We start from the raw sequence: 21,231 nt of genomic DNA, 5'->3' as shown, positions 1-21,231 counted from the left end.
CACAGAGAGAAATCACAAGTAGGCAGAGAGGCAGGCAGAGAGAGAGGAGGAAGCAGGCTCCCTGCTGAGCAGAAAGCCCGATGTGGGGCTCGAACCCAGGACCTGGGATCATGACCTGAGCCGAAGGCAGCGGCTTAACCCACTGAGCCACCCAGGCGCCCCATCACACAGCTTTCTAATCTTCCTCACATGGCACTGGTCTTTAGCAAAGCTCACAAATAAGATAAAAGAAAATTCAAAAGGAGAATCTAGAGAATAAAAAAAAAACATAAAGAAACTGGAGTACTGATCTGAAGTTCACCCATGCTCTTCAAGAGAAATTAACATAGGGATCCCTGAGGGGCACGGCCTTTGTTTTTCCTGTGGAAGCTTCAAGATTAGTCAATCCTGCTAGGACACAGCTGAGAATAATACTGAGTCATGGTAAACCTCTTACATGATACCCAAACTCCTTTTTTTAAAAACCACTATGATGTAGGTTTGAGTCCACGTTTAAATATTTTTATTTTGTTTTTACTGTTTTAACTGTTTCTATCTCCTATTTAGAACTCATTTTCTAAATCAGTGTGAATTTATGTTTCAGGACCAAACATAAAATAGAGAGTCATTTCATAACAGCAAAGCCACCGGAGAAGTGCTAATAAGAGCAGAATCACAGCCAAAGTTGAAAGAAGTGCATTAGATCCATTTTCTGCTTTCCTTTGGGTCCCACAAGCACAATAGAGCAGAGGAGGCCACCTGGTGGTGAAATGAACCAATTAACCATTTAATGCTACATTGTTGAACAAGAAAAATGGGCAGACTTTTGGGTTGTTATAAGAGGAAAACTAGAACCTCGGGCAAAAGAGTGGTAATCAACAGGTATTATTGTGATGCAGACAGAAAATTGAACTGGGAAATCATTCAAGTCTGTAGAATAATGTATATTACTAAAGAGTTGTCATAATAGTTATTTATATACAAGGGAATGGTGAACTTTTCTACAGTCAGATAGTTTAGGCACGCTGGCCATTTGGTCACTGTCAAAATTACTCAGTTCTGTTACGGAAGTATAAAAACAGCCGCAAACAATACATAAATGAATGTGCCTGCCTATGTTCCAATAAAACTTTATTAAAAAAAAAAAAAACAACCAACAGGACATGGGCTGGATTCGACCTTCAAGCTGTAGTTTGTTAACCCCCGAGTCTGTATTATGTATTGAGCTACTTACCAAGCAAAAGGCTGAACCCCTTATATACATTACTCATGGAATCCTGGCAACCTTTCAAAGTGGGGGTTTTCCCCACTTCACAGATTTGAAAACTGCAGCTTAAAAAGTTTAAACAATTTGATGGAAAATGAACTACACTCCTTCTAACATAGAAATGCTTTCTGGAGCCTCATGACCATTTTTTCTCTGTGACTACAGAAATCTGTTCTGACCCACCCTGCCATTTATCCTGCAGAGGCTGCTTCTAGTTCTCTCCACGGAGACTTTGCTCCTGTTTCTCCATCTTGCATTCTTTTGAAATGTTGTTTGTCTCCTACCATCTCTTTCTCCATCACTTCTTTTATGTTTAAAAACTTTATGTCAGTTTTCATAACAACAGATGTAAGCAAGCATGAAAAAAGACAAAAGCAATGTATTAAAAATAGATAGCCATGTATACAACAATAAGCCAAGGAAACTGTCATACTGTATATGCTCCAAATGGAATGTGAGCCAAAAGCATGATGCTCACTCTTACATAAATAATATATTACGCATCCACTGGGAGAAGAAGCAGCTCTGTCCCTAAATGGGAAGATTTTTTAGCCCATTTTATATCATTTTCTTTTCCTTTTCAAACTTTTTTTTTTTTTAAGGTATACGATATGTCATACTATCTCAGACAGGCAATATTCCTCTTCCAAACCATCCATGAACTATTTTATTAACTGTTAATAAGAGAGAGTTGAAAACTGATGGAGAAATCCATGGAGCTTGGTAAAGCCACTCAAATATATGGACCTACCATCACTACCTCAATATTAGCATATTTTCTCCTACAAAAGAGGAAAGAAGTGGTTTCAGTTAGATAGAGTATAGACAAACCAACAGAAAGGACTTTTAAAAGATTTTTTAATTTGAAAAGAAACCTGCAAAAGCTTGAGAAATGTGACTATACAGAAAACAGAAAGAAGAGGTTTAATTACCGAGCGTGGATTCTGGCCGATTTGACAATTAAACCTAACAACAGAAGGGATTTACACTAGATATAAGAAGATTTTCAGGGCAGGGAGAGTTGTTAAACATTTTAATGGGAGGCTGTGGAATTCCCTCTGGAAAGATCTTTAATGGAGGACAAATTCTCTCCTATCTGGAATGGATAAAAAACAATCCTTGAAAGAGAGGAAATGAAATGAAGGTCCTTATGAGGTCACTTGCAGTCCTGAAACTCCAGGTAAATTTCTCACTTCCCATGGAAATAAATAACTGTACAAAACCTCTAAGAGATTCACTTTGGGAGATTCCGGAGAAAACATTCATTAAGCAGGCGATTTAAATCAGAAAGTATTTATTGAGTGCCCGATATTACCTAGCCCCGGGGAGAGCAGAGCACAGGTCCCAGCAGCAGTGCTGGACAATGGACAGAGAACACAATTATTCACTTCAGTTAATTTTTTAAAAAAATCTTTGAACTCCAATCAGCTTTCTGGAACTGTCTATTTCCTGAACTTGGTGAGCTCAAAAAATCCCACAAGAGCTGGCTGTCACATGAGATTTCTGGCATTACTCATGGTATCCCTGGATCTTTGTGTAAACAGAAAAGGCTTCTGACAGTGTTTCCATACTTCATCTCTTTTTCTAACCCAAACTTGGACGGACGGAGCCTCTTAAACTATCATCAAAACATGGATTATAAAATGCTAGCCAACTTTGAGTTATTTTGCTATATTCCCATGTTGCAGAAGAAGAATTCAATTAGCTCAACTCTAGAGATTCATTTATACTTAAGTTTTAATGAACACGATTTTTGTTCATGGCTTGTAAGAAATCCAGTGATTTACGGAATGGCTCTTTAGCATCAGCAGGCAGAAGAGACTGAGGAAGAAGAGAGAAAGATCACACAGAGGAACGTTCTTCACACATATTTTCAAATCTCAATATGTCCCAGTTGAGGAAAGCTGAGGAGGAAGGACAAAGTCCAATGGGAAGACAGTAAACCCAAGTGGATGTCAAGGACAAAAATAGGGGAAAGAGGGGAATTCATCACAAATCTTTATCAGATTCTAATTTTAAATGGTACATCTTTTAGATTTTTCTTAATTGCATAAAATCATAGAAGCTCACAATTAATGGCTAAGTTAAAAATTTAAATGACTATATGAGAAGATAATTTTTTAGAACTATGAACAGTGTGAAACTTTTTTTTCAATGAAAGAGTGGGAGACAGTTTCAAAATTACATTTTAACTTTCTCCTGACCTTACAGTGGTCAACCTTAATTTTTTTAAGTTGCATATTCTGAGTTAGCCAGCTGTAGCTTTGGAAAGAGGAGTCCATCTTTTTTAGACTCCATCTATCCACCCTCATCACGACGGACCTGGGTTACTTATTGTTTTTCTAACCTTCCTCATGACTACTTCTTTAGACATACTTACTCCTCTGAAGTCAAACCTAATTTTCTACAACAAATATGTCAATAATCTGTCACATTAACTATGGTACAGGAAAAAAAATGTGCTGATATTCCTACCATGTCTAATGACTGTCCACGTTCACCTGCATCTATTGTTCTATTTTTAGTTTTACATTCTTACGGTACATGTTATTACTTATATGTTTAAGTAATCATACTGTCTACATAATCAAGAATGCATGACCAAATAATACAGTTTGAGAGGATGAAGACTAGCCACAGAATTATGGTGATTAGTTGTACATTTTTGTGCCGTTTGTCTCAGACATGGGCATCATGATCCTTCCCTTCCTCCCTCCCTCCCTCTTTTTTTCCCAGACACCAACCTGGCCAAATCTGAGTACCCTGAGTATTAAGAACTTCACTCAACAGTACAGTTTTTAAAGGAGAGCGACTGTTGGTTTTGTTTTTATATACTATAAGAAGAGGCCATGAGGTTTCAGACTGAATGACCACCGCATGAAAATAGGGTTGTTTTCTTGCAAAAATAATGAATTGATAGCATAGTTCCAATCAGGAGGATTTAATTAAAAGCTTATTAAATAAGTCTATTTGAAAAGTGTTTCTCAATATGTATTTATTGCATTTCTATTATGTGCCAGGTACGACACTAGGCAGTGGAGATACAGCAATAAATGATGCAGACACGAACCTTGCCCTCCTGGAGTGTGGAGTCTAACAAAAATTATAATCATTCATTCTCACATTTGGTCCACAAAGTCCAAACCTATCATCACTATTAAAAAGTATGCATTTAATTATAACAAAGTACTCATGGCTAAATTATTCTCAAGGAAGGCTCTGTTAGGGAGGCACCTATGAATACTGACAGGGTAAAACTATTATAACAAAGGTAGCAAAATTGAATATGCCAAGACTTAGAACATAGAAATGAGCTCCAAACTGAAGCTTAGCATATATATGAAGAAGTTTGTGTATATATTTACATACGCGTGATTTAAATGTCTCGGGACTACCAGCATATTTGGTCCAAGGAATCTGGTTTCACTCAAATTCAATCCTTATGAATGATACTTTTAACTAGATGAGTTAATACTTTGTATACGTGTATATATGTGTCAACACACATAAATGTGTGTGCATGTGTGTATATACCCTTTCCACGAACTTCCCAGTTTTCAATGGATACAATAAGACGACAAGGGAAATATCACGAATCACAAATTTTCTTTAAGTCATTATCAATGAGCATATAGAATCAATTACTTAGGAAAGCAGCTGAAATAGTAAGTTCAGAGGAGTTACAGGGGTGTATAGATGTCCTTCTGGAGAAAGGCTCTGTGGTCTAAAGAAGTTTGGAAGAAAAATTAGAATCAACCCCAGAAGCATTAGCCTGCTTGACTCTTTCCTGGCTTCAGCAAGAGAAAATGGGCATGTGGGGGGGGTGTGTATGTGTGTGTGTGCGCGCGCGCACGCACATGTGTGGGTAGTGTGTATATGTTTATGTTTTGTGTCTTATGTAAATGAATGAAGGTTCAGCAGGAAGACCACTGCTTCCCTCTTAGCTTACCCCAGTGTGCCTCATTAGGAACAGAGTGTCGCAGAAGTGCCTAGTTTAAGAATGTATGAGCTTCGCAAATGCCAACATTATTAAAAAATGTGCTTGGGAATGCCCTTGTTTCTGAGAACTGAAATTGCCTCCTTGACAAGACTGGAAAATGTTTTTTTTGCAAATGATATTCCTCTAGAGTATCTCTCCATGGGGACCCTTCCTCAGTGACTCCCTTTGGCAATAACAGGATCCATGAGGTTGAATCTTCCTAGGGCAATGCTGCCTTTAGTGCACCCCCCCCCAACAAACATAAATATTTTCAGCCTTAGCTTTCCTGAATCTAACAAAATATAGGGGGTCCCTATTCCACATGGCAACATTCTCCTAGGGTGCTGAGGTGCTTAAGAAAGTTTGAGGTTTTTCACAGAATAGCCTGATGATTGGCTAAGGAGCAAACCCAAGTCTATCATGTTTTCTCTGCTGATGTGCCATTTAATATTATAGGAACTTCCTTCTCTCTGGCACTAGAAGCTCATGCAGAGGGAGGAAAATGCACTTGCAAGAATTTTGCCTACAGTAAAGAAGAAGATATAAGGCAATAATGAGCAGGCAAATCGTGCGTGAAAGATTGTGGGCATTAAAGGCAACCAGATTGGGTTCAAACTCTGACTTATTTACTTATTTCTTGTGGTAGCTACTGAAACAGCTCAACAACTATTTCTAGTTTTCTGCCTTTCAGGCACATAGTAGGGATGCATTTCCCTATCAACTTTGGAATTAGGTGGGGCCGTGTGATTAGTTCTGGCCAATGATTCTGAGAGGAAGAAACATGTTTCCCTTCCAGGTAGAAGGTTTAATGTCAAGAGGGAGACCCTCCAGAACTCTCTTTTCCCTTTGTCGCATTGAGAGAATATTTAGTTCATTAGTCTGAGTGCCAAGCAGAGCCCATAGCCAACCTGTGATGGATGAATAGTATGTGTGAGAAATAAATCTTTGTAACTTTAAACCTTTGAGATTTGGAGGTTGTTCAGAATCTCAGCAAGCCCTAGCCTAATCTGAGAAACTGGTTCTTTTAAGCTAGTCACTTAATCTCTGTTTTTGCTCATATCCATGAAACGGGGGGAATAATCCATTGTGAGAGCATTAAACAAGCTCATGTGTATAGGGCATAAAAACAGTCAAATACTAAGATTTGACCAATTTAGTTTTTTTTTTCCTTCCATCCTACTCCTATCTCATAACCCCCCCCACACACACACACAATATCCTTTTTATCAAATGGTGAAATAACAACTGTCCTTGGTCCCTTTTCTAGATTTCTTCTCTCTACCGATTCCATCTTCCCTTCCTAGTGCCCTTCCATTTAAACGAAATGTTAACATTGGCACTTAAGCCAGTATTATTCTCCTGCCCCTTGAGTATATCTGCATCCAGTAGAATGCATTCTTTTTATCTCAAAGAAATTAATCTTAAGGATGGGATTTAAGGCAGTATGGACATTTAGTCATGGAAATAGGTGGGTTGGGGAATTTCTAATACTCCAAGAGTGATGTCCCCTGGACAACCACAAATCTACCTCTTTCTAAAGTTAGACATGGTAGTGAGATAAGGACAAGAAAACAGGAGGTTAAAGGATTTATCTGAAAAAGTACTATGATTGAGCTTTTCCCACCCAGGGTTTTCCAGACTATTCTGAACAGGTACCAGGACTTCATTTTTTTCTTTTTCTTTTCTTTTTTAAATATAGAATGTGTCACAAATTTGCATGTCTTCGTTGGCGTGGGGGGGCACGCTAATCTTCTATCATTCTAATTTTAATATATGTGCTGCCAAAAAGACCACCAGGACTTTTTTTGAAATAACCAAAATGCTATCTAGGTACCCTTCTAGCCCTAACTTCCTGTTTTAGGAATAGATGCATGAAATCCTAATAAATTGTAAAAGCTAGAGTAATCATAAGGACAAAATATTTGGATTCAACAGCATATCTTACACACTTGGTAATGTTATGATATAACTTACGTTGTAAGTTACAAGATTTCGTGGCGTAGTGATAATCTAGTTGGGATAACCAATGCCTTCCCAATACAGGCAGTTACAGTTATGACAACCAGTGCCTTCCTGATGTAATTACATGGAACATTAAACCTAACATTTATCCTTTTTATAACAAGACCCTTTTGTCAATGATAATACTTGGTTTTCATCTTTAAACTTTGGTATTCCTTTTTTTTCCAACAAAATAAATAACTCTCAGTTATACCATGTGAGGTTTAATCACACATCCTAGGTTGTTTTGTTTTGTTTGTTTTTCTAGCTACAAAGCACATCAGCCCATATATGAATATAACCATTAAAGATAAGTAATTTCAAAACAGGCAATGCTAAAAAGTAGATGAGGGGCATTTCCATGGACTCACTGACCTGAAACCTAACACACTGTATCGAGCAGATCTGCAGCCAAAGGTGACAGCAAATCTAACAAGCACCCTTTCTTATAAGTAGCTTAAGTGTTCCTCTAATTCATGTCATAAAAACCAGAAAGAAATCTCCAAACATGTGGGGCAAAAGACAAATCTCTCAGCTTAACACAGGAGGGAAACACTGCACATTCACATCTAATTAACAAAAAGTCATTTTTTCAAAAGTTAAAGACGGAAATTTTTGCAATTTAATCCCAAATTTTATTAGCAAACTCTAATGATTATCCTGATTGCAATTAATAAAAGCTCCCAAACAGGTCAACTCATTTAAGTGCTATCTGTAATCATTTGGATTTTAACATGATGGTTTACTTATTACCCTGAAACCAAGCCGCGCAATGAGATACTGATTACTTTTAACCTTTAGATCCAAGGATTCAAGAAAGGTCAGAGGAGGGGAATACTACACCTTTCTTGGCTGGCAAACGTATTGCCTTCAGGAGAATTCAAATGATTCCCATTGGCCAAGTAGATCCAAGATTAGTTTATTCTCTGGGCTGACAAGAAATGATGATGCTTTTCAAAATCACATCCAGCACGTATTTAGTGAAGTGTTACATTTATATAACCAGTGGCCTCAAGATGTGCTTCACATCGCAGCAACTCTCAGGCTGTTAACCCTTGAACAAGTTTTGTTCATGGAAGCATCTTTGTTGGGATGAGATCCTAAATGTAGTGGCTTTAATTGGAATAAGCTCATCTCATTAAATTCTCTTGTGGGTTCCAAAAGGCTGAACACAATCTCTGGCCACTGTTGACCACTAGCATTTCTTTGGGTTTTCTTTTTTCCATGACAACATTTAGAAATATTTTTCGCATTTGGGCCACCGAAAAGCAAGGAGTTCTTGGTGGGGTCCAGCAGAATTACGGGCAAGGGAAACATAACTGTTATGTGTTAGATTAATTTGCAGAACACTTGGCATTATTACTGCCAAGTCGTCAAATTGTTCCAAGTTGTTCCGGAAGGTTGTTATTAATAGTATGTTTTCTGAGGAAAGTTCTGTCTACTTTTGGAGCTGCATTTCTGTTGCCAAGGAAACTCCTTTAAGCACAGTTTTCTAGGAGCACACTGCTGCTTTTGTTTGCCAGTGTCCTATTCATATCATCTAAGTAAGCGTTTTACATGCTCCAGCCTTCAGTCCCAAATGTTGAAGTTTTAGCCCATTTAAGTTGCTTTTTCAAACACAGCTTATGCCTGCTATGATTTCCCTCTTTCTCTCCCCCCTTTTCTCTCTCCCTCTCCATCCACAGTGCCTCTCTCCCCGCCTTCTGCCCACTTTCCCTCCAACACGCCCCACTCTTACTATTCAAGGTTTATTTTTTAAAACAGTTGCATTAGGGGAGATAGTTTTCATGAGTTTTTGATAAATTAACTTCAATTTAAATAATAATTCCATAGGTTGTAGCATTAGTCCTTCAAGTGTTAATTATCTTTTCACTTTAAAATTAATGTAGTCATTTCCTCCTGACTCCTCTACCCCATTTATTGAAGTGCTGAGGAAAACATGTCATTGAGTCCTGAGCCAGCCCTGTTGTTGTGATTAAGCGTGGTCACATGGCCCATCTCTGCCAAAAGGAGGGCCCTGAGAAAAGGTGACAAAGACAGTGATTTCCTGTCAGCAAAGAGTACGACAGGGCTGTCTAGAAGTGATGCAAATGAGGGGAACTTTCCCCACGGCTTGTTTGATCCACTCTAGGCCAAAGCAGGCCAGGCCAGGCAGAGAGGGAGCCGCACAATACAGCAGAGGCAGCCCCGAGAGCCAACGCACCTTCCGGACAGTAGCTCACCCACCAGAGACAAAAACTGCTGGCGGCCCTTCCCTTCCTTGCCCCTCTGCACACAGAGCCAACTATTTCTTGGCCTACTATTCTCTTAACATCCTTCTTTTTTTTTCTCTTTCCCCTCTTAAAAAAGTGATTCAAATAGGAATTATAAGCGCCAGCAAAAACAGCATTTCCTATATTGTTCAGAAAGCACATCCGTCTACTTTTTCTTCTAAGCATTTTCAGGATGAGTTTTGTCCTCTCTCAAGAAAGAAAAGAAAAAGATCTACAGTTGTCTTCATAGCAAACCCAGATTCACCAAAGCTCACATTAAGATGATAATTATCTAGGACTTTGTAGCTTTAATAAACATGAAACAACAAATTCCTTTCTAAAGAGCAGTGGAGGCAGCCTCGATTTTCCTATTCTGATCACTTTTAAAATGACTAGATAATGTTATTTGAAATATTATAATGATTTTAAGCATATTCTTCTTATCTTAATGGAGTTTTAATCTAACATACAATTAAGCTCTACAATTAATCTACTGAGAAAGAGGTAAAAAATTATCATTAGGTTCTTGTGCCTGATATATCTGGTACATTTTTACCTTGACTGCTTCAATAACTAGTAATTTGCTTCATTTTGGTACTGAAATTCCAACCTAAGGCCTAATTAGCAGAATTTAATTTTCTTAAAAGATTTATTTATTTAAGAGAGAGAGACAGAGACAGAGAAAAAACCAGTGGTGGGAGGGGAGGGAGTGGGAGAGAAATCTCAAGTAGACTCTCTGCTGAGTGTGGGGCCAAATAAGGGGCTCAATTCCGGGACCCTGAGATCATGACTTGAGTCAAGAACAAGTCAGATGCTTAATTGACTGAGCCACCCAGGCACCCCCAGAATATATAATTTTTTGACACATACTTCTGTTCTGTACACCAACATGTAAAAATTCTTTTTTTAAAAAGGTAATGGATTTTCTTCTATTTTAAGCCCAGCTACTACAACCTGGACTATGAACCACCCTAGTATTACATTTTTAGGAGCTTAGCTTCAGTCATAAAGGTATCAGACTACAGCTGAAATTATTTTGATCAATCTGGTACAGAACAAAACAAAAGTGAACTGTTGCAGAGGGTTGATATTTGTGAATTTATAGAAGACGGGTAGCAGGATTAATCTGTTTTCTGTGATGGTTCATAGCCATGACAACATCATTTTGGCATCAATAGTTATAAAATAACAAGTCAACTATGCCCCATTTTTCTTTTTACACTGTGCTTCATATTCCCCAGAATTTCTAATCCTACTCCATACTCATTTCTTTTAAAAAGTTATAATGCTTATCTTTTAATACACACCCGAATTCTCTAAAAGTGACAATTTTCTCCTTTAAAATGTGTCTCTTTCTCTTATCTTTTTTTCCCCTAAAACAATTCTTCTTTCAGTGTTTAGTTCTTTTTATTTGTTTGGATTTTATTTTTTTAGAATTTTCTTATTTGTTCATCCACCCATGATCTTAGTTTACTCTTTTTGTTTTGTTTTAGATTACTCATTTTTGTTTGGTTAGTTGTGTATTAACTAATGTCAACTGTTTTTCTTTCTCTTCAAGGTTATAGTTCTCCCTCACTTTCCCAATACCCTCTTCTTTTCTTTTTTTTATTTTAAAGATTTTATTTATTTATTTGACAGAGAGAGAAATCACAAGTAAGCAGAGAGGCAGGCAGAGAGAGAGGGAGAAGCAGAGAGAGAAATCGCAAGAAAGCAGAGAGGCAGGTAGAGAGAGGCAGGCAAGTAAGCAGAGAGGCAGGTAGAGAGAGAGGGAGAAGTAGGCTGCCCGCTGAACAGACAGCCTGATGCGGGGCTCCATCCCAGGACCCTGAGATCATGACCTGAGCCGAAGGCAGAGGCTTAACCCGCTGAGCCACCCAGGCGCTACAGCTTCTTCTTTTCAAGTATGTAATATTGGTGTCTTCTCTTATTAATCTCACCTGGCCAAACTATCGTTGAAGAAGAGCTGTGTTCAAAGTCTGTAAATGTTATCTGGCAACAGAGTTAGAGAAAAACAATTCACTTGTTAAAAACATTATGTTTAGGGGCGCCTGGGTGGCTCAGTGGGTTAAGCCTCTGCCTTCGGCTCAGGTCATGATCCCAGAGTCCTGGGATCAAGCCCCGCATCTGGCTCTCTGCTCAGCAGGGAGTCTGCTTCCCCCCCGCCCACCCCTCTTCTGCCTGCCTCTCTGCCTACTTGTGATTTCTGTCAAATAAATAAATAAAATCTTTAAAAAAAAAGTATTATGTTTAGAAACTTACTTATAAGAAATATTGTGGTTAAACATTTCACTACCATGCCATTCTAATCCCTTATATTAAAAAAAAAAATTCCTAACAGAAAGTGTTTTCATATCTAAGTATCAAAATAAACTTAATTTTTTCAAAGGAAGTGTAATTTTTTTTTCTCAGGGAAAATGTAAATTTTGCAATTAAGCACATTTCCCTCTTTGCTTTTACTACCAGGAAATCCAACGTGAAATTTTAGTATCTTTAGTAAGTGCATAGGACCATACAGTCTAAATGCCTATATATTAACTCTTCTCACTGAAAGAGACTAGTCTGTTTATTTTCCCCAGTTCTGATTTATACTTATGTGTTAAAAATATTTTTAAGGGGGCGCCTGGGTGGCTCAGTGGGTTAAGCTGCTGCCTTCGGCTCAGGTCATGATCTCAGGGTCCTGGGATCGGGCCCCGCATCGGGCTCTCTGCTTGGCGGGGAGCCTGCTTCCTCCTCTCTCTCTGCCTGCCTCTCTGCCTGCTTGTGATCTCTCCCTGTCAAATAAATAAATAAAATCTAAAAAAAATATATATATTTTTAAGGGTTTCCTGTGAATTCTTATAAGCAACCTCAAATCCAGAGCAGAGTTAAAAAATCTAATCAGTCTGTTTAGTGAGAACTGGATTATGCAAAATGGGCAGTCCTTTTCCATTTACACAGCGGACATATTTGTTTAATACTTATACCAACAGGGGCACCTGAGTGGCTCAGTGGGTTAAGCCTCTGCTTTCAGCTCAGGTCATGATCTCAGGGTCCTGGGATCGAGCCCCGCATCAGGCTCTCTGTTCAGCAGGCAGCCTGCTTCCTCCTCTCTCTCTGCCTGCCTCTCTGCCTACTCGTGATCTCTGTCTGTCAAATAAATAAAATCTTTAAAAAAAAAAAATACTTATACCAACAGAGAAAGATAGAGGACACTTGCATTTTTCCCATAAAAGCAGAACTATATGAGAGTAGCTAGTCCTCAAAATGAAATATAAAATCTCCTGTGTAAATTCCTTGAAAGTATAAAGGCCTTAGTTAAAATGGGTACTAATGTTACATAATCTTTCAGCTGTAAGCATTATTTTAGTCCCTTAGAAATCATATAAGCTAATACTTTGTTGATGAGGAGCAGCTAAGCCATCCTCTCAAGGAACAAATCTATAAATGCAGTGCTTTCGTGAGCTTCCTACCCTCTGAAAACAGCTCTTGCTCAAGTATAACAATAATTGCCAGAATGCAACTTTTGAATGTGGCCCTTGAAATTAACCCTTGGACTCTGGAAGCCCATACCAATCCAGGCTCACTAAGGGCTCTGTTGTCTGGGCTTTGTAGATGGCAGAGAGTGGGCAGTGCTCTGTGGCAAGGGAAGGAGCCCCTGACCGGGCACAGCCTCACAGCACTCCCGAGTCAGCTGTGTCTGCCACCCAGGGCAGGACAGCAACAAGTAGCAGCCTGAGCTCCAGCCTCTCTGATCTCCATGATGCTTCTAGGTCACTCAGTCTATAAAATTCACAGGATGGGGGAGGAGATGTCTTGAGCTTCCCTGAGCCCAAGAATAATGCCACCTTTGATCTGTAGAAATGAAAAAAAATGGAGCTTTTCCTTTGCAAGTGGGTTTTAAATATTTCTCCATTAATAGTTAATGCACATGCAGACCGGCAGAGTGACAGCTCCCCGTGATTATGAATTCCGGCTTCGTAACTCCAGTCCAAATAGGAGCTGAACTTTCAAAATCACGGTGGTTACTTTTGACAAATTAAATTGTCCTACTTAGGAAGGTAGGAGGAATGAAGAAAAAGAAAGTGAGAGAGTGGGAGCAAATTCTCCTTGGAGGTGATTCTCAGATTGAGGAAGAAAAAACAAGAAAGAACTACTTTTGTGTTTTCTAGGCTGACAACACCGCCAGTGTTTATTAGAAAAGAGCTATAGAAGGTCCCTGCTCAGAGGTTGGGCAAGTAGGCCAGACAAAGACGGGAGAAGGAAAGACACTGGCAGGATGGCTCACTGTCTCAAAATAAGGAAGAAAATATTTTTGAGGGAGTGGTCATTTTTAAATAAGAATCAAGTTGCTCTTAAGACCCTGCTGTTGAAAGTTAATTAGAAAGAAAATGGTCTTAAATTTCTAATGAACAGAAAATAACAAGAAATGGTTTAAACAGAAAATTCTACTTTGTTGTCCTTCATAATGCTAAGATTCTAAATTACGTCAGGTGGTGTCAATGTATTCTTTGCCTGTTAAATCTAATTCTTTTCCTTTAAGAAGTCCCTATGGTATTTTGCTGGCTTGGGGTAACCAACATATCACAACAGGTGCCCAGCCCAGGAGCTCTGCTGAATGAATAATCGAAGGTATTTATCTGGAGTTACATATCTAGGGGTTAAGGACAGACGATTTTCTGGCAGAGACTAGAGTATAAAATAAATAGGGAAAGTCAGGCAAGTAGTGCCTGGTGTGGAAAAGGCTTAAAAACTCTTCACTCTTGTTGACTACCATCTTAGTAGGCTTTCTCTAAACCAACATTTCCAAATGTGGACTTTGGGGAATCAACCTAAGTCTGTGTAGTACATGTCACAAGTTGGGATCTGGGTGGGCAGGACTACCTACTCCAGGAAAGGAGCCGAGTGATGAAATACAGAGAGGCCCCCAAGGAGAGGAGAGAAAAGGTTTTGAATTCTACTGTAACAAGAATCATGCTTGGTCTATGGCCACTGGGATTTTACCATCACTCAGGTGAAGGTCTCTCTGAAAGGTTTCACCTTCGTTCTTTATGATAATATCAGCAATCATGAACTTCATTCTCACCCTTAGTTTTTTGGTATACGTGCTGCTGAATGAAGTGAGCACTCATCCTTGACTTTTGAACTCAACAACTGTTCATTCAGTATCAGCTATGTAAGGTGTTTTGCTTAACAATGTATAAAATCCAAGAGCAAGGCATTTTTCTTAGTGTTATAGAAGCATTTTAAGAAAGGAAGATGATGTACATAGGTTGAGCTGGACTGGAGTGCCGTGGTATGGGTTGGGCATCCTGTTGAATGGTCTTGAAGACTAGGAAATGTGAATAGTAAATGCCCCACAGGGGAAGGGGGAGTCCCACTGACCAGAAAAAAAAAAATGGTTTTGTCCCAAATGTCAGTGGTGCCCTTGATGAAAAATGCTGTTAGAGCACTGGTATCTTTCAGGGACAACAAATTTAAAGATTAAAGTCTCAAATGGTATTGAAAGCAGAGGAAGGCCTGGGGACCAACTGAGAAGCGCTATTACTCTGGGGTCTCTGTGATCCATAGGCTCAAAACCCTCCTCCCCCAGGTCATCAGTTCAGTTGATTTCTGAAAAGGCACTTTGGAACAGAGGAGTGGGACATGGAAATTGTTGACCTAACCTGAGAATCCCTGAGGATTCTAGATGAAGACCTGAAATTAATTTTCCTCCATCAATTTTTCTAATTCGGGATCCACCCTAAGTTCTCAATGACTCCTTACTCAATATCCTCAGATTGCTCTGGAGGTTCCTAAACCTCTGGAATAATGTGGAGGCTTGTGTAAAAGAAGACTCTACAGATCTGTAGCATTTGCCCTTGGTGTATAGCTCAATCTTTAATTTTGCTTATAAGCCAAATGCAAAATTAGGGCCAGTCTCATGAACTTAGCTGCATTAACACCTCAGAGCAAAAAGATGATGACAGGACGTGAGTCACAAATAAAGAACCCCAGTATGGAAAATGTTTGGGAAAATGCTATAATCCAAGAGTGTGAGTGGGTGGAATAATGGCCTTCAATATACCAGAATGGGAATTCTCAGGCAGAGCACTTATAAGGAAACCACAAGAAAATAAAAAGACTGATTTCCTATTAATTGTGATGTAAATTATATGGATGTGATTTTGACAAAGAATAGCTCTACTGCTGAAAAAAAAGTTGTGGTTTATGTGCAAAATGCAAAATGCATCAAGAAGAAAAGAAATCTTATTTGGCATCATGAGTGCAATAACATCTGAGATAATGGCTTATGGTTAGTTAACTTTTGTATTATTTTTTTCCTGTTTCGTTCAATTTTTAATGCTTATTGGGAATGAAACTAATATTTTTCTATCAATAAATTGATAAGATTAATGGGCATTTTTCATACATAATTCTTGATCTTGACATGAAATGTGAACTCACCTTGCTTTGTTTACATTAGCTGAAGACTGTTATTCCAGACATGTTATGCTAGAAGATATACTGGGTAGGTTTGTTGTTAATGTGGATGGCTACCCATCCAGGAAATGGCTAGTAGTCAACAAACTCGATTAATGTTGGGTAGAATTCTTTCAGGAATAAAATATCACCATTTGCTGACTCCTTGGGGAGCTTATATCTTCTCTTAACCAAGATGATTCTCAGGGGACACTAATTAAAGTCAACCCGACCCTTGAAAAGTATAAATAAAGTTCTCTCTTTAAAGAAGGTAAAAGTTAAAATAACATATTTAGGAAAGGTAACTTAAAATGATAAAAAATGAGGAAGAAAGGAGACAACTTTTACTTGACCTTGAATGTACTTCTTATTCTACAAGAAATTTTTAAAAGCTAGAGGGTAGTTGTTTCTTGTCATTATACTGTTGCTGATTCTGTGGTTAGTTATTAATTTTATTTTTTATGATTCACAATCTGCTCTTTGAAATATGCCATATGCTCAAAGCAATTCAAGGATGACAACTGTCAGAATTACTCCAATAAAAATTGCCTAAATGAGGAAGATTTACTGCAATCTGATATTTCAGTGGAAAGTCCCTCTACCCTCCCCGACAGCTTTTGCAGACGCCGTGAATCTTGCAACCATTTTTTCAGTCAAAATCATATAGCTGTTTTGTAAGAACTTCTAAGACTATTTAAGTAGAATTGGTAAAACATATTAAGCTAAGGGTGAATTAGCAGACACGGAAAAACAATATAGATAGTTATTAGATGGACTGCCGGCAATCAATATATAAGTTCCAAGCCAGTTTTCTTAAATCACACACAAATGTATTGAGTTGATATGACAACGTCTGCTCTGTGCATCACTAATAAACATTAAATTGAACGATCCCTGTACCCTGGAAGTAGCAAGTCAAACTGGAGGCAAATTTCTTTTTTTCTCTGGAAAGATCTGAGGGGTGGATAGAATCCACCTGAGTGCTCCAATGAAAACACATTTTGTTAAATGTTACCAGTCCATTTATCCTTCATTTTGTTTCAGTCTATTTATTAATGTGGTTTCATTTATTGCTATTCATCTTGGAGATAAATCTTTGTCCTTCTATAGAATTACACCAAATAGAATGTGATAAAGGGAACTTTCTTGCAATTATGATGTCGGTGCAGCCTGTCAGCACACAAGGGATGGAAATGAGTTTGGGGACAGGGAAGGGAATTCTAATAGACACCATGATACATACAATGAACGCAAAGATATCCTGAGAGAGAGAGAGACTTGTCAGGCTAATCAGATCTTCCACAGCAAGGTAAAGGCAAGAAGGGTAGCTCTAACCTTGTAAAGATGCTGCTGCTGCTCCTCTGACATCATCAGGTCGTGGCTGTCCATCACGAGGGACTCCATGTCAATCAGCCAATCCCAGAGCTCCTGATATTCCGAATCAAAGTCCAGAAGCCTGAAGATAAGGCACAAAATGTATTATGCATAAATACAGTGTAGTTGTTAAAATCTCATATTAGAATAATATATTCTTGAAAACCCATGATGTTCCTAGGTGATACCTGTGAAAAGAGAAGGGAAAAATTCTCGGTGTAGTTATGCGGTGGGTAAAATAGAAACTCAAGCCTCTGACATAGCATTTCTTAGATTTTGAAAACATAACATGTTATTCCAGGGCTCATACCTGAGATGTATCAAGACTATTTCCATTCGCTAACCCTTTTTGAGGATTTACAGCACTTGAACAAAATGACTACTACTATGTCCTTGGAAGAGAGCGCTGCCATATTTAACAGACTGAGAAATGAAGGGTCAGGGCCTTGTGAAAGGAACAGGGTCCAGAATTTTGGGTCAGAATAGCATCATCAAAATTCAAACCTCTTTCTTGCCCACTAGATTTTCATAGATGTCGCATCTGAAATACATTTATGATTAAGAATACTAATTCAAGGGGCGCCTGTGTGGTTCAGTGGGCTAAAGCCTCTGCCTTTGGCTCTGGTCATGATCTCAGGGTCCTGTAATCGAGCCCCACATCAGGCTCTCTGCCCAAAAGGGAGCCTGCTTCCTCCTCTCTCTCTCTCTCTCTCTCTGCCTGCTTCTCTGCCTACTTGTGATCTCTGTCTGTCAAATAAATAAATAAAATCTTAAAAAAAAAACTAATTCAACTAATTTCTCTACAACGATCACAATTTATTATCCAATCTGAAATATCATTTTCCCTGGGAAATGACTCAATCATTTATTTGTCCCTCTGCTGTCTCTCTGCCTATCTCTGCAAACATATATCCTACATTTATTGTCATGGATGAGTAGCCAGCATTTCAGCTTAACACTCAGAGATAGGCTTGAGTGACTCTGGTAAGCCGGTGAGAACCAGGGGCAGATCCAGTATTAGACAGGTGTTCCCCACAGACGTGTAGGAAACAAAGGTAAGGACAGGAAGTCAAAACAATGAATCTTTGAATAGCCAGCAATCATTAAAATTCAAAGGAGGATCACTATGGTTTTCAACAAAATAAATCATTAGAATAAGGAGCTTAAAAGGATTAATGTGATTCTCTATTGAAAGCCTGGTGAATAAGTAAAGCCCAGATTCTTCTAAAACACTGTGATCAGAAAATGAAAGTGCAGGATGAAAAACTATGACTTTGTCCCCCCCCCCCCCCCCAAAATCATCTCCCTAAAAGAAACCACATCCTTGCCAAACTGTAACAGAGCAAAACCCTATCAGGACCAGCAAAGCAGCAGACTCAAGTACGAATCTGGATTTATCGAGTGAGTATCTTTTTACTACCTTGTTCCTGTCTCTATACATTAAATGGCTACTTTCCACAAAAATGAACATTCACTTTTCATCATTTAATTTAATCTTAATCGATCTGTCAAAGAAAACTGAAGGTGTGTCTGGTGACCGAGGAGACTAGATCTAGAACAGCTTGTTTTATTTTAATTATCTTACCATAATTACAAAGATTACTGATGAAGACCATAAGCACCCCGGGGCAAGGATCGTCATTGGCTGACATGTAGGATTGACGTTTAACTGAATGCTGATGTTGGGCACCGGTGATGTGACCAAAAGCTTCAGAAAGGCTCTGGTGGCCTAGAGCAGGGTTTCTCAGATTTAATGTGCACATGACAGAGATGAGGATTTTGTTGAAATGCAGGTCCTGATTCAGTAATTTTAGGGTGGGGCCTGAGATTCTGCATTCAGGCCTCGCTTTGAATAGCAAGGAATTCCAGCAAACAGGAGAAATCTGAACTAGTATCCCATTTCAAAATACTAAAAAAACAAACAAAACCACTGTAACAGGGACAAGCCACCAAGCTTTGTTTATTAACTCTGAGCGACTAATAAGGAATGACTAACAAGGATTTGCTCACAGGACATGGACAATCATTTAGAAATACCACCTGAATTACAGTCATCATTTCTCTCTCCTTGCACCCTCCCACATTTTAGCCATAAAGACAGGAGAAAGTCGGGGGTGGGTGGGTGTGCACTTGGGTGACTGAGTCAGTTAAACGTCTGCCTGCAGCTCTGGTCATGATCCCAGGGTCCTGGCATGGACCCCCATGTTGTGCCCATGCTCAGTGGGGAGCCTGCCTCTCCTCTCCCTCTGCCATTCCTCCTGCTTGTAGTCTCTGGCTCTCCCTATCTCTCTGTCAAATAAATAAATAAAATTTTTTAAAAAAGGGAAATGTCACCCCCCAAATTAAGGAAGTATGATTCTGGGGAATAGTAAAAATAGCAAAGGAGAAATAAAGGGAAAAGCTCACCCTTTCCATATCAGTGGATTTAAATAAGACAGAAATAAAGGCAAGAGGGGCTCTTGCTAAGATGTGGATCCTTCCCTATCTTGGACTAAGACCGGGAAAGGAGGTATGTGAGACAGGTTGAAAGGAAAGTCAAAAGCACCAGGATGTCAGCTCCATTTACTGCTTGGAAGTCTGGGAAGAGACTTCACCAACACCTGGAGTGGGAACACTACAATCAGAGAGAACTTTGGTCAGGACTCCCTTTGCTACCCGTTCTTTTATCCTCTGGATGAGGACACTGTTCTCTCACTCCCCACCCGGCCCTCCCCCACCGAGAGGTTTCTAGGAGTTCACCCGGTGAATCTGACAGAGGTGCTGCCATGGCAACAAAGGCACATTGACGCCAAGGAGAGGCAGGGGGGCCTCTGAAGTCAGACCTCAGAGAGTTGGCAGGGTTGAGAGGAGGCTTAGTCAGCAGAAATACCTCCTGACCAAGCCAAGAGATAACAACACAGCCACAGGCCTCTGTGGGGATCAACTTTGGAATACCTAGGGCAAAATCCATTCAAACGAAACCAGACAGCCCCTACCCAAGGGCCTTGGTGAGCCCAGGGAAACTCATCACACCTCAGAATCACAAGGTCACGTAAACCCAGATGCCACCTTAGAAAAAAGAAGGGAGAGAAATAAATCTGAAAAACAACACTGACCCCAAGAGGTAGCTCCCCAATGATGATGTTAATTTATTAGGGGATGCTATAAGCATTGTGTTAAAGAGCTGGGCCTCTGATCTTGAAGCAAGCTTTTCCCTTGTTTACCAAGAAATTATGTGCTTAGGATGTCTCGTAAAAACTATCAGTCAGGGCGCCTGGGTGGCTCAGTTGGTTGAGCGACTGCCTTCAGCTCAGGTCATGATCCTGGAGTCCTGGGATCAAGTCCCGCATCGGGCTCCCGGCTCCACGGGGAGTCTGCTTCTCCCTCTGACCTTCTCCTCGATCATGCTCTCTCTCACTGTCTCTCTCTCTCTCAAATAAATAAATAAAATGTTTAAAAAAAAAAAAAACTATCAGTCAGCAAGGAGAATAAAGGGGCCTGTTTTCTCTTTCATATGTGCATGAAGAAAAGAAATTTTGATTAGGACCAAACAATTCAAGGGTAAGAAATGAATTTATCTTCCATTTCTAGTGCTCAGCATAGCACCTGGTGAACAATGATGAGTGAAGGTAGATACTGAAGCCACAAACCTTTAGTTGGGCAAGAGTGACTTCAGAAGAGCAGCACGTGGCAGAGACAATAGGATCTCCTCCCCCGATGCCAATACCAGCACAACCCGTGCCACAGACAGGCTTGGTCCCTCCTTCTGAAGGTGAGGTTTTGCCTTCAAGTCCATGATAATGATGCATTTCTTACTTACAGATTATGTGCAGTAGCTTCTCAATTGAGGTGAGCTCTCCCCCCTCCATTCCTCCTACATCTTCCCCTTTTCTACACTGAAAATTAAGGAGACTGAAATAAACCAAACATACATTACATGGTAAAATACTCAGAACCATGAC

At 39.5% G+C, this 21,231-nt stretch overlaps 1 protein-coding gene across 1 annotated transcript in view; it reads right to left on the bottom strand.

Annotated features, from left to right (window-relative positions):
- LOC111139065 (A-kinase anchoring protein 6) overlaps positions 1-21,231 on the bottom strand; it is a 364,313-nt gene that overhangs the window by 97,345 nt on the left and 245,737 nt on the right. The window contains 1 exon segment of the mRNA XM_022491196.1: positions 17,252-17,372. Coding sequence (XP_022346904.1) covers positions 17,252-17,372 — 121 coding nt within the window.

Source organism: Enhydra lutris, unplaced genomic scaffold, assembly GCF_002288905.1.
Source record: "Enhydra lutris kenyoni isolate GAN:26980312 unplaced genomic scaffold, ASM228890v2 scaffoldscaffold4, whole genome shotgun sequence".
NCBI lineage: Eukaryota > Metazoa > Chordata > Mammalia > Carnivora > Mustelidae > Enhydra > Enhydra lutris.
The sequence above is the reverse complement of the archived record's forward strand: the minus strand, read 5'-3'. Positions and strand labels throughout refer to the sequence as shown.